Source organism: Myotis davidii, unplaced genomic scaffold (assembly GCF_000327345.1).
Source record: "Myotis davidii unplaced genomic scaffold, ASM32734v1 scaffold281, whole genome shotgun sequence".
NCBI classification, from domain to species: Eukaryota; Metazoa; Chordata; class Mammalia; order Chiroptera; family Vespertilionidae; genus Myotis; species Myotis davidii.
This window is the reverse complement of record NW_006293784.1, coordinates 5,093,766-5,113,689: the sequence shown is the minus strand read 5'-3', so window position 1 is coordinate 5,113,689 and position 19,924 is coordinate 5,093,766. Positions and strand designations below refer to the sequence as shown.

Sequence of the window (19,924 nt, the reverse complement as noted above, 5' to 3'; positions counted from 1 at the left end):
TCAACCAAGAAAATGCATCAGAATGTAAATGAATAAGGATCACCAATACACTGATAAATTTGAATACATTGTTTTTCTTTTTAAACAATATTAGTAAACATCAATGTTTTATTAGTACAATTAGTGAAAAAAAAATTATTTTGGCCAAGGTATGTTCTTGATCCTTGATGAGAATTACTGGTATGTTCTTTAGCCACCTCTTTATTTTACTAATAAGAAAAAAGACTTGGGTAAGTTAGGTAATTTACACAGAAGTTAATAACCAAGAGGTTGATTTTGTTTGGATTGTGGGAAGGTAAGGAATAGGGAAAGCACATATTTTTTGAACTAAGAAAATATGATCTAACATTTCTATAAATGAACAAAAGCACCTTCTATTCTGATTCCCCCCAAAAAGGGATGAATTAGTAACTTACCATTCAGCCTAAAGCATGCAAATCATAAAGGATTATTCAGATTTTTTTTATTACCTCATACTATCTTCAAGGGCCAGAGAGGTAAACCATTATTACTAAAATGCTCATATATTTTTCTAGGGGTTGGCAAGAAAACTTGGGGTACCAGTTTCACTACAGGTTAAATAGAATAGAACATTCCTCTTGTAATTGTATCATCTCAACTAGTGAACTAAAAATTGTAGAGGGTTAAATCAAACCACTTCTTTTGATCCTACTCTACTATGACGGTATCAGAAAGTAAAGTTCTTATTGACGCCTAAAATGTGTCCAGGTATATATTCCTTGCCTACCAAGTGGGAATCTCAATGGCCAAGAAACTAGGATTTCAAATTAGAACTATATTCTCTATCTGTTTAAAAAAATATATTAAATTATGTTTAGTAGTAGATAACGATACTTTACCATTTAAGATAATATACCAACTATGCAACAGTTATTTACTACAGTCAGAACTTAACAAGCAATATAAATTATTTTTGGTTATGGTTTTCGTGGGTGTGTATGTACGTGTTACTTTGTATTTTGTTATTACTATTTACCTTCAGTTTTTAGTTTGTGTTTGGTTTTTGGATTCTTCCATTTTTATTTTACTTGGAAGAATAATTTTTAATGTTTTTGTTTCCATACTGCAGACGGTATCCAACTGTTGAAAAACGAGCCAAAGTCTTCAATGGAACAAGCTATGTGCCTATCCCTGAAGATGGTCCCTTTCTTAAATCATTACTCTTCGAACTTAGATTATTGGATGAAGATAGAGACTTCACGGAGAGTCGTGATAGCTGTTCTCGCATCAATAAAACATCTGTGTACGGACTTAAAGTAGGAGGTGAAGAACTCTGGCCAGTTGTTGCTTTTCTGAAGAATGGCATAGTATATGCTTGTGTCCCACTAGTGGAACAAACTTTATCCCCTCGTCCAGCACTCATTAGCATTAGTGCAGTTTCACAAGGCTTTGAACTTCTTTTTGGGATACAGGATTTTCTTTACTCAAGTCAAAGAATTGATACTGAGCTAAATACAAAACTCAGCCAATTGCCTGACTTGCTTCTGCAGGCTTGCCCGTTTGGAACTTTACTAGATGCCAACTTACAGAATTCATTGGATAGTATCAGTTTTGCTTCTGTGACTCATCCACAAAAGCAGCCAGCCTGGAAAGCTGGAACATACAAAGGAAAACCCCAAGTTTCTATTTCTATCACTGAAAAAGTAAAATCTATGCAATATGATAAACAGGATATAGCAGATACATGGCAAGTAGTCGGAACTGTCACTTGCAAGGTGAGGTTTTTCTCTGGAACTTGTCTTATACCATTTACACCTATAGAAAAAAGTAAAATTTACTAATTTTAGTTTACATTGTTACATGACACTAGAGCCCCAATGCACAAAATTTGTGCAAGGGACTCGGCCCTTGCAGCTGCTCCCTTGGCCCTTGCAGCCCCAGCTTCGTCCGGAATGTCATTTGGCTGTCCGGTCTAATTAGCATATTATGCCATTATTATAGATGATTATAGATTCTTGATTTTTATCATAAACAGCAGTCACTAGATGTTAAATTCATATCATATTTGGTAAAATCTTTTTGCATTCCTTACTTAGTTATATCTTGCCACAGTAATGAATTGCCCCATTGTCCCAACAAAGAACATTTATTATCATTTCTGTGGATCAGGATTTCAGGAGCAACTTAGTTGGAACTTCTGGTGTGGAGTCTCTCATGAGATTACAGTCTAGAATTCAGCTGGAGCAGTAGTCACCTGAAGGTTTGACTGGGGCTGGAAGACCTACTTGCAAGGTAGCTCAGTCACATGACTGGTTAATGGTGGGAGGTCTTAGTTCCTTTCCATGCGGACTTTTCAACATGGTGCTTAAGAATGTCCTCACAACTTGGTGACTAGTTTTCTATAGATCAAGTGATTAGACAAGAGACAGACACGGGGCACAAGTAGAAGCTATATTTTTTATTACCAAAACTGAGAGGTTAGATAGCTTCACTTCCACCATTTTCGGTTGTTTAGAAACAGGTCACTAAGTCTGGTCTGCATTCAAGGGGACTGGAGTTAGGCTTCACCTTTTAAAAAGAGTCAAATAATTTGTGAAAATATTTTAAAACCACCATATCTGTTTTCCATTTTCTCTAGAAGGGGTGAAATTGACAAACCTCAGATTTAATATCTAAAGCTATTTTGAAAGGCCCTTGATTTATTTAAACAAGTCAATGAGTTAATATGGGGGTTCTCTGGTTAGAAGTAGGAAAAGTCAACAGAAATAATAATAGATAGCAGTGATCAGTACCATGTTGAATAATGATCTAAAATAAAAACCCCCAAGTACAATTTTTACAAGTGGATATTAATATTCTCAGATACCTTTATTTTTCTATCTTCCTTTATTCTCTGTACTTATGAATATAAACTTTTTTATACATCAAACAATATTGAATGGTTATGTAGTAGATTTCAAGAATAGAGAAGTAGAACGGTCCTGGGACAAATTGGGTCTTCCTTTTTCCTTTTAACCTTAAAGTGATTTATGAATATATGTGTTTAAACTTCATTCCATCATGATCAAAAATACATAGCAGTTATTAAGTTTATCAGAAGTATAAATAGCTCCAATGTTGAGGTGTTTGTGGGTTGTGTTATTTGTAAGCCTTAACACAGTTGAAGTCTTTTTTCTTATATTCCTGTGACAGTAAATAGGGAATCTATATCTATTAAACAGGGAATATGCTAATTAGTCAAGCATCATGACCTCCCCCACCCCAGCGGCCGTGGGGAGGCTGGGGTTGGGGGCAGGCCAGAGTGGAGACACAACACACAGAGAGGCTGGGGCTGGGGGCGGGCCGGAGCGGAGACACAACACAGGAGCGCCTGCCCCCACCCCAGCAGATACAATGCAGCGACCGGGGGCGTGCTCCAAGTGGCCTCACAGCTTGGAGCACACCCCCGCCCCAGCTAACACAACCTGGTGGCCGGTGCAGGTCCCGGCACCCTGCGGGGTGCCTCCTCGCGCGATTTCAATTGTGCGCTGGGCCTCTAGTAACTATAATAATAAAAGCGTAACATGCTAATTAGACTGGACGACCTTCCAGACAAAGCCGGGGCTTCGAGGGAAGCCTGGGTCCTGGGTGATAAAGGGAAGCCAGTGCCAGCACCCCGGGGAAGGAAGGCCTACTCTTGCACGAATTTTGTGCATTGGGCCTTGTGTGTGTGTGTGTGTGTGTGTATAGAGGTAATATGCAAATTGTCTGGGACAGTGTAACATCATGACCACTCAGGAGGAGGCTGCACACGCAGGTGCAGGAGGGGACTGCGTGCGTGGTGAGGTCTTTTCCTCTTCTATGCTCTTGATAAATAAATGGAAAAATATCCTCAGGTGAGGATAGAAGAAAGAAAGAAATGTCATATCCTACGGATTGGAGAGGGTGCAGGTCAGGCTGAGGAATCCCACCCCCCACACAAATTTCGTGCACCGGGCCTCTAGTCCTATATAGTAAAGAGCTAATATACTAATTAGACCAAACAGCAGAACAGCTGTCCAGATGACCTTCTGAATGACCTTCCAGATGAAACTGCGGCTGCGAGGGCAGAGCCCCTTGCATGAATTTTGTGCATTGGGCCTCTAGTGTTATATATAATTTACTACTAATTAATACTATGGTGTTTAAATGTCTCAGCTCATTAATAAGCTAACCCTAGTTTATTGTGTATTGGAATTTTGGGTTGATTTCTATTTTTTTATCTGATACAAGTTATGGAAAACTTTCTTCAAAAAACTTTCTTCTAAAAGTAAAAAGAGTAGGGCTCTACTTTAACCCACATATTAAATGTTTCTTTAAACTTGTATTTAAATAGTATATCTGTTATCCAAACATTTTTTAAGTACTTCAAAAGCTTAGCATACAAGTTTTATTGTGAAGCCTGTTGTAAATGGAAGTAATTATCCTCATTTTATCTTAGTACAGTGGGGCCTTGACTTATGAGTTTAATTCATTCCGTGACAGAGCTCGTAACTCAAATTACTCGTATGTCAAATCATAAAGTGAATGAGTGAGATATGTGATGCTGGGCTGATGTTGTGGCGTTCACTGTGACATTTGCTGCGCCAACTAGCAGTAGGGTATCTGAAGCTGGCTCGTAACCCGAATTTTAGCTCGCAACTCAAAGCAAAAAATCAGCCGAGAGACGGCCTGTATCTCAAAAAACTCCTTAGTCCGGGCACTCATAAGTCAAAGCCCCACTGTCCTAGTAGATAACCAAAAACCAGTGGACTAAAGTTCTAGTCCCCACTTTACCGCTAATTTTCCATGTCTTTGGAAAAAATCTTAATTCTTAAATTTTTTTCTTATTTTTAAAATCAAGTAAGTTCCTAGACCCTTCTGTTTTATAATTTCTAGTTAAAAGTCCACTTTTACATATGCCAGATTGGTTTAAAGGGTAGTACAAAAATTTCTTCTAAAATGGATGTCCTCATTCTATAGTAAATGACTGGTGATCTGGTATTTTAAATGCTTGGGAGGAGATAATTTGTTGGTGGTTTCCATAATGGCTGCATTTTCTTGATCCCTGTAAGCATGTTAGAAGCCAATTAAAGAAATATAAATTGACTGCTTTAAAATTATAATAGTATTTGCTATTAATATTTGCATATTTTGTTATCTTTATAAATATCTGTCAAAAGACAAAACCTTTTTTCTTGCTAATTTATATATGGAGATGAAATGACAGATGGTGTAGAAGTTAAAACACTAAAGTATTTTTCAGTTTTATAGTAAGAGTATATGACATTCTTATTTTCTAATGTGGTTGATAGTATTGTAACTGAAACTGAAAGACCTTTATAAGACAGTAGTTATGCATGGTGCTGTTTATATGCCTGCCTAGTCTCTAAGTACTTACATTTTATAGCACATATATTCTTGAATTTATATATATGTCAATCAATAGATAAAACGAAAAAGGTGAAATATTTCAGATTAAAATGGAAAACAAATGTAGGCTCCATAATTAGAAAACTATATCCATTCAGCAAACATTTTTTTTTTTTTTAGTGTCTCATGTGCATAGCAATGTGCTAGACACTAAGGATGTGAAGAAAACAGAGGTCTGGGAAGCTGTCGAATCTAGCTTCCATGACCTTCCTAGAATAATGGCTTCCCTTTCCCCTCTACCTTCCAAGCCTCTCATTACCTGTCATTGGCAAACTAACCATAACACACAGGAAAAAAGATCTTGGGCTTCTCTATATTGCAGAGGTGGGCTGTGGAGCTGACAATACAGAATGTGAGGCCTCACACAAAGCATCACATGAACTGAGGTTACAAAGAGAAAAGATTGTAGCTGGAGGGAATAGCACATAAAAAGCATGGAGGTATAGGATATTATGACTTATTCAAGAAAATTCAAGAATTCATTATGTCTACAGCATTAGTTGCAGGGTAGAAAATGATTGAAGATGTAGGTGGGAGCCAAACGATGAAAAGCTTTCAAAGTAATACAAAACTGAGAGGCAACTACTGAAAGGTTTTGAGCATGGATACAGTATAATTAAAATTATGTTTCATTAAGATAACGACACTAATGGAGGGTGGATTGATTAGAGGAAAACAAATCTAAATACATTTAGAAGACTATAACCAAAATTGTAAGGTCCTATACCATTGTGTTTGCAACAAGAATGGAGAGAATTCACTGGGTTTAATATAGCTTTTTAAGGGTTGAAAATATAAGCAGAGGATTCCAGGAAGGTTCTCCTAGTCTCTGGCTTAGGTGTCTGAGAGCATGATAACACTATTAAGGAGAACAGACAGCAAAGAGAACAATGTCTTAAGAGAAAAGTAAGTTGTGGAAAATGACTCAGATAAATTCTGAAAAGCCTTGCCCAGAAGATGTTTGCTTCTAAGATCGTGGTAATAATTTTCCTTTTGTATTACAGTGTGATTTAGAAGGAATCATGCCAAATGTTACCATCAGCTTGAGTCTCCCCACCAATGGATCTCCACTTCAGGATATTCTAGTCCATCCTTGTGTGACTTCTCTTGACTCTGCCATTCTGACTTCTAGTAGCCTTGATGCAATGGATGATTCTGCATTTAGTGGACCTTACAAATTTCCATTCACTCCACCTTTAGAATCATTCAACTTGTGCTACTACACTTCCCAGGTAAACAACCTTGAAAAAATTGAGACTTTGCAGATCATTCTTACATTTGGTCCAAAGGAGAACTTTTCATGAGTTATTTACCAGATGAATGAAAATGAAGATTCAGTTCTTTGAATAAGATGTCTCTTATCTCTGGTGTCTTGTAACAGCACTTAATGTTTTCAAAGTCATGGAATTTTTTTTATTAATGTTCCCAAATAAGGAGTTTATGGTCATAGGGAAGATCTTGGTATAATTATGGTTTGAACCATGAACATGTAAAAATGCCTTTAATCCTAGGCAGCTGTGGTTACAAATATATAATATTATTAATAGCTGTTTATTGCTTATTGAAACAAACATTTGTCAGACATTGTCCTAGGCACTTTACATGTATTTTCTCTAACACTTTCAAAACCCTCGTATTTTTATCCCCACTTTACAGATGAGGAGAGTCTCAGAGAAGTTCAGTGGCTTGTATTAGGTCATATAACTGATAAGTAGCAGAGCTTAGATTTGAACCGAAATTTTCCAGACTCCAAAACCTACTTTACCATTTGTTTCTTGTAATTGTGAATCAGTGGTTTAGAAAAGCCTACTCAAGCTAGCTTAAGTAAACTGAATTTACTTTGAGAAGACAAGAGGGAATCTCATTGTCATTCAAGGATAGGAAGTAGACCCAGGCTTTACTGAAACTAGAATCAGAAATTAAAATTAAAAGCACTCTGTACTCAAGGTCTACACTGTGTATCTCTGCTTCTCAGTCTCCTCTTCCACCCAGCTTTCTCAGCTTGCATATGTCCTCCAGTACTAGGATGTGTACTGCAAAGTAGGTCCTTCCTATTTCTTACTTCAGATGTACTAGAAATATTGATGGGCTCACCCCAGCTTACAGATTGTCTCACTTTCAATCAATTATTGATAACCAATTTAGCAAGCTACTGCTGAGCTAGGTGTGGGGTGGGGTGCCACAGTATACAAATGGGGCAACAGGAACTGTGGGCAGAGTGTCACTGCCTGTCCTAAATGGCAGGTCATAGAGAACTTGAAAGAGGGGAACCTGGATGAGCAAGAGTAGGAAAAAGAGTGTAAAAATGAATTGCACACCTTTGTCAGGCACCTTTCTCATCTCTGGAAACAAAAAGAGATGGAAGAATCTTTGCCTTTCCAACGCATGTAGCTCCATCATCTATTATCCAAGCAACTTGGAGTAACCCATTAGTCATTAAAGATGTATCTTTAAATAATGAGTATATTACTGCAAGACTTTTTTTCAATTGCCATTGATATTTTAGACCCATTAACCTGACAATTATGTAAAAGTTTGTATATGTTTATTTCCAGGTTCCTGTCCCACCAATTTTAGGCTTTTATCAAATGAAAGAGGAAGAAGTACAACTAAAAATAACAGTTAATTTAAAACTTCATGAAAGTGTGAAAAATAATTTTGAATTCTGTGAAGCTCATATACCATTTTACAATAGGTAGGAATAAAATAACATGATGCCATGATTTCTGCCTTCCTTAGTACATTTCCACTGCCCCACAGTGAATTACCTGTCTTTGTTTTTAACCTTACTTATAAGATTTTTTTAATACTATTCAAATGAATGCTGATTCTGAACCAAAACATAGTGATAGAAATAATCTCTACCTGTAAATGTGTCTCTATTTTTCTGGTTAAACATGCTAATAAATATAAACATAAGCCAGCATAGCTTTCTCAGAGATTGTTTCACTCCTGGCTTTATTTCTAGCAATTTCTCTCTACTCTATATAAGTCAAGCCTTGCTATCAACTATCTGGTGAATTAAATTAGTCATATCATAAGATTACAGTTGACTCATATACAATTGAGGGTTGGGCCACCAACCCTGCGCAGTGAAAAACCCATGTATAACTTTTGGCTCCTCAAAAACTTATCTACACTTGACCCTCCACACCTGCGGATTCCCAACTATAGATTGAAAAGGTTGACCTGTGGACAACACAGGTTTGAACTGTGTAGGGACCTATGTTAATCAAGGGTCAACTACTTCCTCACCATTCTACTTTAAACTCGTTCTGCAGCATAGTTCTTTGCAAAGTGTATCTAAATGTATATTAAAATTATAGTTTTAATGTTATGTCAATCTATGTGACTAGTAATATATTCTATATGATTTTATATTTATCTTTAGAATTAATAATGAAATATATGTCATCACCAAAATGTTTATTGTGCTTCTAGCATATTTTGAGATATAATATTATTTGTTCTACTCTATTCTGCCAACTTGAATATAGAAATGCTTTTATGCTTCCCTTGTATTAAGTAACAGTAGCAAGATTTGACTTAGATTTCTTAAACTTGTTATATCTGTGACTTTTTTTTTTGTATTGTGTCCTTTTTTAAAGAGGTCCAATCACACATGTGGAATACAAAGTTAGTTTTGGCCAGCTCGAAGTATTTCGAGAGAAAAGCTTATTGATCTGGATTATTGGTGAGCCAGGTTTTGTTTATTGATTATTTTTCATTCATTTGCTTTAGAATCTACTTAATTTAGGCTATTTGATTGGTAAATTTTTGTTTTTAGGACAGAAGTTCCCAAAATCAATGGAAATTAGTCTTTCTGGAACTGTAACTTTTGGAGCCAAGAGCCATGAGAAGCAGCCATTTGACCACATTTGCATTGGGGGTACAGCATATTTAAAGGTAAATATATTTGAATAACTCACTCCCTTAGAAACCTTTCCTTTGTTTCTAAATTACATATATCTAATTGATTTTTAATGTTTTCTAGTAATTTTTTAAAACTCTGGGGTTTTTTTGTCCGTGCTGTTCCTTTTTTATTTTTGTGAGATTATTTTTGTTTAGTGTTAGTAACTTTCTTTTTCACTTAATACTGTAAAACTTTTAAGGTGAAGCAGGTAAGTATGACCTAAACACCTCACCTTAATCTGTTTCTGCCCAGCTATCATGAGCACATGTGAAATTTGTATACCAAAAATGTAAAATGTAGTCCTTTTCCCCTAGAGTTATTTTCAGTAATCCATGTCAACAATTGATCGGTGCTAACTGCTTTTGGTATTTCAAAGACAAAGTGCGCACTTCTGACCAATGTGGTCAAGGAAAGCATTGCAGTAGAAATGGAATTTAAGCAAAACTCTGAGGCCCAGATAAGCATGAATGTGAAGCCGTGAAGACTAACATTTGTATGAATTAAAGAGATAACATAGAAGATTGAAGGATAACAAAGCACGCTTAGGAACCAGTGCCAGGAACAATAGTAGCACATAGGGCTGGATACATGGTTTAGGTGTGGATTGTAGAGGGTTTCAATCTAATTTTTATTCCTTTATTAGAAAATGTTATAATTTTTTTGAGTAGGGGAGTGAGTGGTCTTTCAGAAAGTGATACTTTATAAAGATTAAGCTGGAATGTATGTGAAGAAGGTGAGAGAAAAAAATAACTATAGACAAACTATTTTTTAGCTCTATTAGTATTCCAGATGAAAGGTGTAAGTTAATGATGCTGAGCTCCTGTAGTGTCACAGAAAGAGAAAGGATGAGAATAAAAGGAAGAAACTGCTGAAGGAGTTGTAATAAACATAAAGCCTTGGTCACTAATTAAATATAGAGACAATAAGTACTTTAAAGTCAAAGATGGTATTATTAAAAATGTATGTAATTTAAACAAGACTTGAGGCTCCAAGAGAGTGGAGTCCATGTGAGTCTCATTCATTCATTGTTTTACTACCAACATCTAGACCAATACCTGCCACAATAAATATTTGATGAATGGATCAATATAGTAGTTAGAAGAAAATACTGATGTGGAGAAAGTTGAGAGGGAGCGGGCTTCATATCATGAATGTTGCTGGTGATAGCCATGTATCCCAGTGTAAGTGTTCAGAAGGTAGCTAAAAAGTTGGAGCAGGTTGCCGAAACCGGTTTGGCTCAGTGGATAGAGCGTCGGCCTGCGGACCGAGGGGTCCCAGGTTCGATTCCGGTCAAGGGCATGTACCTGGGTTGCGGGCACATCCCCAATGGGAGATGTGCTGGAGGCAGCTGATCGATGTCTCTCTCTCATCGAAGTTTCTAACTATCTCTCTCCCTTCCTCTCTGTAAAAAATCAATAAAATATATTTTTTTAAAAAAAAAAAGTTGGAGCAGGATTCTCAGGAGGGAGCTCAACTATATATAGGATTTAGGAGTTATCCATGGAAAAGAAATAGTCGAGTCAGTGGAAATAAGATTTTTTTAAAAAGAGAGAGAGAAAATAAGGAGAAAGATTCGGAAGAACCAATGAAGGAAACTGAAGAGGTGATCAAAAGTAACAGCAAGATCTAAATAGAATAGTATCAAAGAAGAGAGATCGAAATCCATACATAAAAGCATTAGTACTTCTGAAGTCAGAAGTACACTTGTGACATTCATTTCTTCTGTCTTAATTTCAACTATGTCCACAAGCTTTGTTTCAAGGATTTTTATAAATATTTCTGCTTCCAGATATTTTTCAGAAAAAATGTAGGATGTTGGTTACCACACTGTATGTCTTTCAAAGGTAGGGATTATGACTTTTCTATTCATTTCCATCACCTAACCAGATGTAGTTTAATTGAAAGCATGTACTACATATTTGTGTTCACTAAATAGACTTATTTTTATAATATCTAGCTTTTTGGAAATCAACCGTGTCATAACTTTCAGCATCCAGAATTATGCTAAACAAGCAATTAAAATCCCTTTATTGTTGAGATAATTTGAGTTGCAACAGGAAAGACATTGCAAAGATCTGGAAATTACATTCTATGCAAATGATCAGTTCGTTTTGTAACCAAAATGAGAAAGTTAGGAAGTGGGAGAAATTTGCAAGGAATGGAGATAGAAGAAAGAAAAAGTATAAAAAAAGTTATCAGGGTATTGCAAAATCAGGAACTTTTAGCAGCAAAGATGAAGAGAACCGAGGGGACTGGAGCTCTGTAAGATATAGAACCTTCATGGTTAATGTGAATATCATTGTGACTCAGGCACCCAGGGCTACGCTTTCAGAGAAGGTACTAATGGCCCTTGCTGTTAGAATCCCACATAATAATTGGCATTTATACTGATGACACAATATTATCAATTAAATCCGAGACCTATGGATTACATTTTAGAAAGGTTTTATAGGTGAGAGAAGGGGTGATTTCTAAGTTTAGTTATATTTCTGGAAAATTAAGTAGAGCATCTCATTTCTTCTGAACCCCAGAATAAACTGGTGTTTTTCTTTTCGTAATTGTATTTTTGTGGTTTGGTAGAATATGTTTCTGCCTGTAGAAGAATTATGATCTAAATATATCACAACCACATAGCCTTAGAGATAGAAGAGAATATCCAGAACACCAGACACCTTAGGGGAAGGAGCATTAGCTTGGTAATCAGTCAGGTCTGAGTTCAAGTGCCAGCTCTGCTACTTCCATGCTGGGATTCTAATTGCTTTCATCTCTGAACTTCAGTTCTCTCATTTATACAATAAGGATACCTTGCAGTAAGGGTCAGAGTTCATATTAGTGAAGTGCCCAGTATATGTGAAGGACTTCATGATGCCAGCCTTACAAGGAAATGACCCTAATGCAAAGGAGAAATGGTGTGTGTATATGTATACATATGCACACACACACACACACAATGTTCAGCTTCAATATTTGTGATTTAAAATTTGTGAACTTTGTGAATTCCCAAAATTGCGTCAAGGAAAATAATGTGACCTTTTATTTTTACCAAAGAATCACCTCAATTTGGTACGTTTTTCTTCTTTGTCTAGCTTCATTTTAGGATCTTAGATTACACACTTACTGGGTGTTATGCGGATCAGCATTCAGTTCAAGTTTTTGCATCAGGAAAACCAAAAATAAGCACACGTAAGTTGTATAGATTCATACTAACTTGAGGGAATTAAAATGATGTTATACAGTTATTACCTAAGGTAAAATTAAAATGTAACTGAAAAAGATCAGGGAATAATCCCAATTTATAAAATTCTGGCCTGATCCTATTCTGTGTAAGACTTTGTGTACTTTATATTGTCCTCTGCCTTCTTCTGTTTATGAAATTTTCTGGATGGGCAAGAATTGGTGTAGAGGTGGACTTTAAAATTGGATTTATTTTGCTCTGTTTATAATATACACTTTTATTCAGGGGTTATTCATAGGGGCTTTGGTGTTGGACAGACAAGGGTTAAGTCTAGCTCAGACAGTTCGTTATCTGTGTAATTTTAGGCAAGTTAGTTAACTTTTCAAAGTTTTAGTTTCCGCATCTGTAAAATGGAAATAATAGTATTATTTACTTCAGGATTCTAAGCAATTACTTGTTAAGGACAATAATAAGTTCTGTGTAATGAAATTAGAATGTTATATTCTTTACCTTCTTAAGGTTTTTCCTATTTTCTCCTGCACCATTTTTTTGGGCAGTTTTTTAAAGAGATGATTATATGTAGAATGGTCTTCATAATGTTGTGTGTGTGTGTGTGTGTGTGTGTGTATGTGAAGGCATAATATAGTTATGTCAGTTTGGACAAACCAGTGGTTTCATCGAAATTCAAACAGACCAATATTTTAGAATGTATCTATGGAATACAGAATGCAAAATGTTAACTTAAATAATAATGGCTAACATGTATTGCTTATTGTATGCCAGGAGCAATTCTAAGTATTTTATGTGTTAACTCATTGATTTTTATATAATCCTATTATGTGTTATTTCCATTTTACAGAGGAGGATGTTGACAGAACAGAAAGATTAGAGTCACATAACTAGTAAATGGCAGATCTAGGAATCAAACCCACATAGTCTAGCTCTGAAGCCTGGCCGCTTAACCAATATGCTGTGTTGCCTCTCAGTGTCACTAAGTTCCCAAACTGGGGAAAAATAAATAAATAGAAAGATAAGGTAATATATCCTTTTCACTATGAAGCAGGGCATGAAGAAAAAAGGTAGAAAAGGCAGAATTAGATATTTAGTGATGTGTGTGATAAGAATTTACGGGTGTCTAGCTCCAAATGAGCATTATCTTAATTTTACATAGCAAAAAATGTTACTTCAAAAAGAGCTGTCATTTGTCTAAAGTTATAAAGCTATTAAAGCAAAAAGCTTAGATTTGATCAGAACTATAAGAAACCACTGAAGCCGGAGGTGGGGTAAGAGATCAACCGAAGGACTTGTATGCATGCATATAAGCATAACCAATGGACACAAGCCACTGGGGGGTAGGGGAGGCCAGGGAATGTCAAGAGGGGGGGAAAAGGAGACATATGTAATACCGGGGAATGTCAAAGGGGTTGGGGGGGTGGGGGGAATGGGGACATATGTAATACTCTTTGTAATACTTTAAGCAATAAAAAAAGTAATAAAATTTTTTAAAAAAGAAACCACTGAAGCAATCTTTTAAAAACATTTTTAGAAAGTTCTATCTCTGAAACTTTCAATGGGTAGAGAGTAATTTCAAGATCAAAATCAGGACCTTGGTAAAGAGGTTACAAAAGGGGAACCGATGTAAATTTTTTTTACTGTTTTTGTGCTTGAAGTAATGATCCATAGAAACAAAATTTAGGGAAAATGTGAGGAGGGGAAATGGCTGATTTGACATAAATGAGGGATTTTGGCATAAATTTGACAAAAATAAACTTAAACATGGATTATTTAAATGTTTTAGTGAAACCAAAGTTTTGAAATGGTAAGAGTTATAATAATGCCTTGAAAAAGTCAAATTAAAATGGATATTTCAAAGTATTGCCTTCCTTGAAATAGTTGTATTCCACAACTTTAAAATATCTGTCTCTTACTGAATTTTTGTTAATACAATTTATTAACATTGATCATTTATTTCTTTTATTTTTCAGACCGGAAACTAATTTCTTCTGACTATTACATCTGGAATTCTAAAGCTCCTGCTCCAGTAACATATGGATCATTATTACTGTAATTATCTCATGTTTAAATAAGGCTTATACAATAGTAACATAGCCTAAATTAAATCATAGTCTTTTATTTTTAATGTGTATGCATATAGCCTGTGAATGAGAAAACATTAAATGATTTAATTATAAAAATGCTTTTGTTTGATGTTTTTAGTCTGACATAGTTTGATAAAAAAACACTTTCAAGATTAATGTCTCCAATTTTGTTATTCTTTGATTTTTCTCAACTATGATTCAGAGCATAAACCAGTAGTGATTCTAGTCCTGAGTTATCCTGCCACATGTTCCTTCCTGTGCCTACGGCAGACATGGCTAATCGATTGCAGCCCTTTTACTCCACTGAGCTTCCTGGATACAGGCTTAGGTTCCTCTTCAGTTCAGACCTGCAGGCAGCCATTCTTGGTGGATTGCTGTTCCGAACCTGAGTACCAAGCTTCTAGTACATTGTGTTGTTACAGAATGCCAGAGACCACATGAGAAACAACTGTAAATCTCTTGAGAGGAAAAAAAAAAACAGCCAATGAAAACAAAGCAAAATTCTTTAAATAGTAAACTGTTCTTAATCAGAACTACCCAATTGACTTATAAAGAATCTGCATAATTCTAGTTAAGGTGTTTATCTCTGTTCTGGAGTTACTTTTCAGGTAAGCTTATTATCTGCCACAATAACAATTTGCTTTAGGTTGTCAATAAGAATAGTAAGAGGGCTGAACCGGTTTGGCTCAGTGGATAGAGTGTCAGCCTGCGGACTGAAGAGTCCCGGGTTCGATTCCGGTCAAGGGCATGTACCTTGGTTGCGGGCACATCCCCACTCGGGAGCGTGCAGGAGGCAGCTGATCGATCTCGCTCATCGATGTTTCTAACTCTCTATCCGTCTCCCTTCTCTGTGGAAAATCAATAAAATATATTAAAAAAAAAAAGAATAGTAAGAGGGGTAGTATGTCTTCAGAGGATGAGCATGGTGTTTTGTGATGACTTAATGTGTGCAGCCAAATTTTTAAAGATAAATTTAGGTATTATATTGCCTTTTTCATATTTTATTATTATTAATTCATTAATGAATAAATTCAGGTAAAATTCATATAGCATATTTTCTTTAAATTTGTCATTATCACTCTCTTATTAGCATTATCTTAGTTTCCTCAGGAATCATATAGTCATACTCTTTATTCTTTACCTGTCTTGACAATTATGTCTCATTCTGTTTTCAAAGCAGTTCATTTTCAAGTTGGACTTTAAGTGACCATTCAAGAAAAGATAAAATCTCAAGATCCTCAAATCTTAATCCATGTCAAGTTTCTTTTCATGGAATAGAATTAGAAGTGTTATAAAAAATATACATTACAGATTAGTATTCAATTAAATTATATCTTAGTTTCTATTTTTTAATGAGTCTCTTAAGGAAAAGCTGCTAACTTCTTAAAAGGGATTGTGATACTTTGAAGGGGTATTGCATATAAATTTAGGATTTGAAATGTGATTTTTTAATTAAGGTCAATCCTACTCATTATAAACTCTTATTTTTTGCAAGGCATTATTGTGGCATAATGTTCTCTGTTCAAAATTATCCTAGTAACACAGGAAATAGAATAACTGCCTGATCAGGACTTTAACTTATTAGTCTAGCTTAATCATAGTAGTAAAAACCTTCCTTTTGAAAGAATAAAAAAAAAGACTCCCCTTTAGTCATTTGATCCCTCTTTAACTCAAGGAAAGCTTATATTTAATTTATGTTAATATTAATGGAGCCATTTGAACATCTTGATTGTATAAATGTTCAGCAAAGTACACTAAGATAGGCATGAGGCTTTTAGTGAGTAGGCAGAGATTCAGTATAATAATCCCCTAGGGAAAACTATAAGCAATCAGAAAACCAGTGCATCTGGTTTGACATTTCTAGAAACCTGAGGAAAAATCTAGGGCAGACTGGAAAAGTGTGGGGCCATCGGCAACCTAAGGCCATCTGTTGCCATTCCATTCTAACATAATGCTACAAAACTAAAACCAGCTCTTGTTTTCTTCCCGTTGAGATCAGTTGGACACATTGTGATGCTTTTGATTTTGTCTAGAAACCTGTCACTTCGGGATAATTTCTGAAGACAAAGTCTGCTTCCCGTTTGGTAGGTGACCTGTTTAATGTTTTCCCTGTGTCTGGGAACTCCTTAGTGTAATTAGCGACCTTTGAACTCCACAACTAATCCTGAGCTATTTTGTATTCCTTACTCATCTTTAAGGCTGGACCTTTCTTTTCTTCAGACTCCACTGCCACAATTAAAGAAGAAACAGCTGCATTTCAAAGGGATTCCGATCCAGAAGCTTAATCGTGATTGACATGTTCTTATTCTAAGCTATAAGACACTCTTAAGAGTCCTTTCTTGGGTTAAAACTTCAATCATTTTCTAAAAAATTATCTCACTATGGATTTTATTCATTTTCTTTGATAACTATTCTTTGCATTTTTTAACTTGAAAGATGCTTTGCGTTTGCAGTGAATATGAGCACCTATTTCCAAAGATTTGGATGGTATCAGACCTACTCTAGATGCAAAGTTGCTAAATTCCTTTTGAGTGCAAAATATGATTATGAAATCTGTTATCTATCATATAGGTGATTATTCTTCAGTAGATCCAAATGATACAAAAAATGTTAAATTTCTGAAAATGTGCTCCAGAAAAAATGGTTCATGATTTTGGTGAAATCCTTCTTTTCTAAACAATATTTTTTAAACTTTTTTAAGCCCTTACAGAGGTGGGCATTTTTTAACTTTCTTAAAATAATTGATTTAAATATCAGATTTGAAGTAAATAGCCCTGTCAGAAATTCTTAAGAGAATTATTTGTTTAAAAAATGTTTTCTTGATTAAACATTAGTCTGTCTTATAAAATTCTGTTTTACACCAACTATTTGAGTTGAAATTGTGATTTTATATATTGTATAATTTAAGATCTCTCAAAACACAATTTTGTACATAACAACAACAGCTAATGTTCTCCTTTTTTTTATTATAGTATTTCAAACCACTTCATAGCCATTCATAGACTCCTACACCACCCCTGGGCGGGAGGGAGGTCGAGTTTGCATCCAGAGCCTCTGCAGGGACTGCTGCCACCGCAGAACGGTTGTTTCTAAGACAAAGGTCAGGAAAGGGATGTTAATAAACAGTCCTCAGGTTTAAGGGACTTTTTTAGGATTACATCTTAAATTCCAACAAATCAGATTTAGGAGTTACTGAAAGTGAAATTGATCCATCCCTCATCCAAACTTTGCAATACTTTCCTGTTCTGACATCATTTAGATAGTTGGCTGTATTATCAGATTAGAAACCATTGTACCACGCTGCTGAAAGGAAAAGGAGGCAAAAAGCTAAACATAGGATAAATTCTGAACCTTTTAACCTGGCTGAAGTACGTTGGTCCCTGTTATGCAAATACCTTCAATCCTCTGCTAAGTTCAGTGGAAATAATTTTCTTGAATGACAGGTTTATTCAGCAAGGATTCAGTTGGTGATTAATCCCCCTTTGATCTAGGGTATTTCACTTAACTACCAGTTACCTCGTTCTGACAAAGTGCAACTGAGATTAGGGAGATCACTAGAACACTACCAGGGTGTGCATTTATTCTCTCTAACCTTTTAAAGCAAGGGCCAAGAATGCAATTTATTTTCAGTATTTGAAGATGTAAAGTCCTGTCTGCTAAGTTAGAAAGTCAATTGAATACCAAATGAAGTTTATTTCTTACGTAATAGAACAAACATTTCTTTTTTGCTTTGTCTAACAATGATTTTTAGGAAACATAGGCTTTGAAAAAAGAAGAAAGACTACATTCTAAGTATATCTTCTAGTTTTGTTTCATGTACTAGAGAATATACTCATTGACCCTGAGATAGCCCAAAAATCAAAGCAGTCACTACAATTTAGGTTGAAAAAATGCTTCAGTTTTATTAAATTGCATGGTTTCTTCCCACCCTCCTCCCATTTAAAAAGGTCATGCTATGTGGTAAATCCAATTGTGGAAACATGTAATACACAAGTATTCATCTTAAGACTTCTGATTTCAAGGCTTTATTTGTTAACTTTGTCCTTTCTTGAGGAAAACAACTTATGTTCCCATCATAAGAATAATTGCGTTTACTTTCAGAATGAAGATTTTTGTTGATAAAGAAAGGTAAATGATGCCATTACAAGAATACTTCTAAGTAATTATTTTAAATTATCAAACTAACCATTTTCCACAGCATTGTTTACTATTTTTCTGCCTTCCTTTCCATTTAGCTGTGTACCTCTTCTTCCATAACTTTAAGACTGAAATATTCTTTGGAATCTTGCACAATATTTTAAGAATAACATTTTAAGATACATTTTGTGCTACGGTTTCTCAAAAAATTCATCTTTAAAAACTTACCATTGTCAAAATTTATCTTGCAAGATATCAAATGTGTGGATCTATTCCGCATATAGTTTAAGACCCTTAAAAAAGAAACAATAATTTTTAACAAAAATTTGTTTTTAAATACTAAGTTATTATTAGTGATTAATGTTATTATAGACAGAGCATTTTAAATGCTTTATAATTGTTCATTATCCTAGTAGCAGTTTGCAATACAAGTTATGTATTTACATAATTATACATTATTTTGTTCCAAAGTCTCTGTGACCCAATTTCTAAATTGAAACAATGACTCAAAGAAGTACCTCTAACTTCCCTGGGTACCACCCTCCCCTGTTTCAATTTAGTAACCAAACTTTCCAAATATCTTTTGATAGCCGGTTACTTAATCACAGAAATTGAGGATCAGAAAAAATATAAGATGAAAGGCAGGACCCCCTGGCTATGTTGCTAAGAAAACTAGTATTTTTAATAATTCACTATGCAGTAAATATTTTTAATGAAATGTTGCAATATATTTTGAAATATGTATCAGAATCTGTATAAATCATATGTACATGTATGTATATGTAATGTATATAATACATATGTTAAGTGTCATGTCAGAGGAAATAATTCAAATATTCAAATATCTTTCCTCCAAACACAGTGTTAGTTAATAGTAATGAAGAGGTTCATTAACATATAAATTTCCAAAGAACTCATGAGATCACTGTTACAAAATGATTAAAATTTTTATGAGCTTCAGCTAGCTTCTAATTTTTTTCATCAACTGTTTTAGAGGTATGATAATGTCCACATATAGCCTGCAGCAGTGCAAGGCCATATCTCTATGACTAGTTTATTGTCTTGTAAGCAAGCTGCTCTGAGGTCCTGGTTGATTTCTCTAAGACCTTGGCTAATCTGCACAATTGTTGGCAGTGTAGTGCTAATATATGATGTACAGCATTTAGCATTTACAGATTGACGGATGCCCTGGGATGGAAACCACCTGAT

General features: G+C 35.2%; 1 protein-coding gene across 5 annotated transcripts in view; it reads left to right on the top strand.

Annotated features, from left to right (window-relative positions):
• The window catches only part of AP5M1 (adaptor related protein complex 5 mu 1 subunit), a 22,627-nt gene extending 3,167 nt beyond the window's left edge, over positions 1–19,460 (top strand). Inside the window, exons 2-10 of one of the 5 annotated variants that reach the window (XM_015566491.1) lie at positions 1,091–1,736; positions 6,396–6,623; positions 7,947–8,086; positions 9,000–9,085; positions 9,179–9,297; positions 12,391–12,487; positions 14,465–14,543; positions 16,612–16,662; positions 16,777–19,460. In XM_015566491.1, coding sequence (XP_015421977.1) covers positions 1,091–1,736; positions 6,396–6,623; positions 7,947–8,086; positions 9,000–9,085; positions 9,179–9,297; positions 12,391–12,487; positions 14,465–14,543; positions 16,612–16,639 — 1,423 coding nt within the window. In that variant the 3' untranslated portion in view covers positions 16,640–16,662; positions 16,777–19,460. Of the gene's footprint in view, positions 1–1,090; positions 1,737–6,395; positions 6,624–7,946; positions 8,087–8,999; positions 9,086–9,178; positions 9,298–12,390; positions 12,488–14,464; positions 14,676–16,577 lie in introns of those variants that run through there. The other 4 variants (XM_006767675.2, XM_006767674.2, XM_006767676.2 and 1 more) reach the window with 4 other exon arrangements.
• The last annotated feature ends 464 nt before the right edge of the window (positions 19,461–19,924 follow it).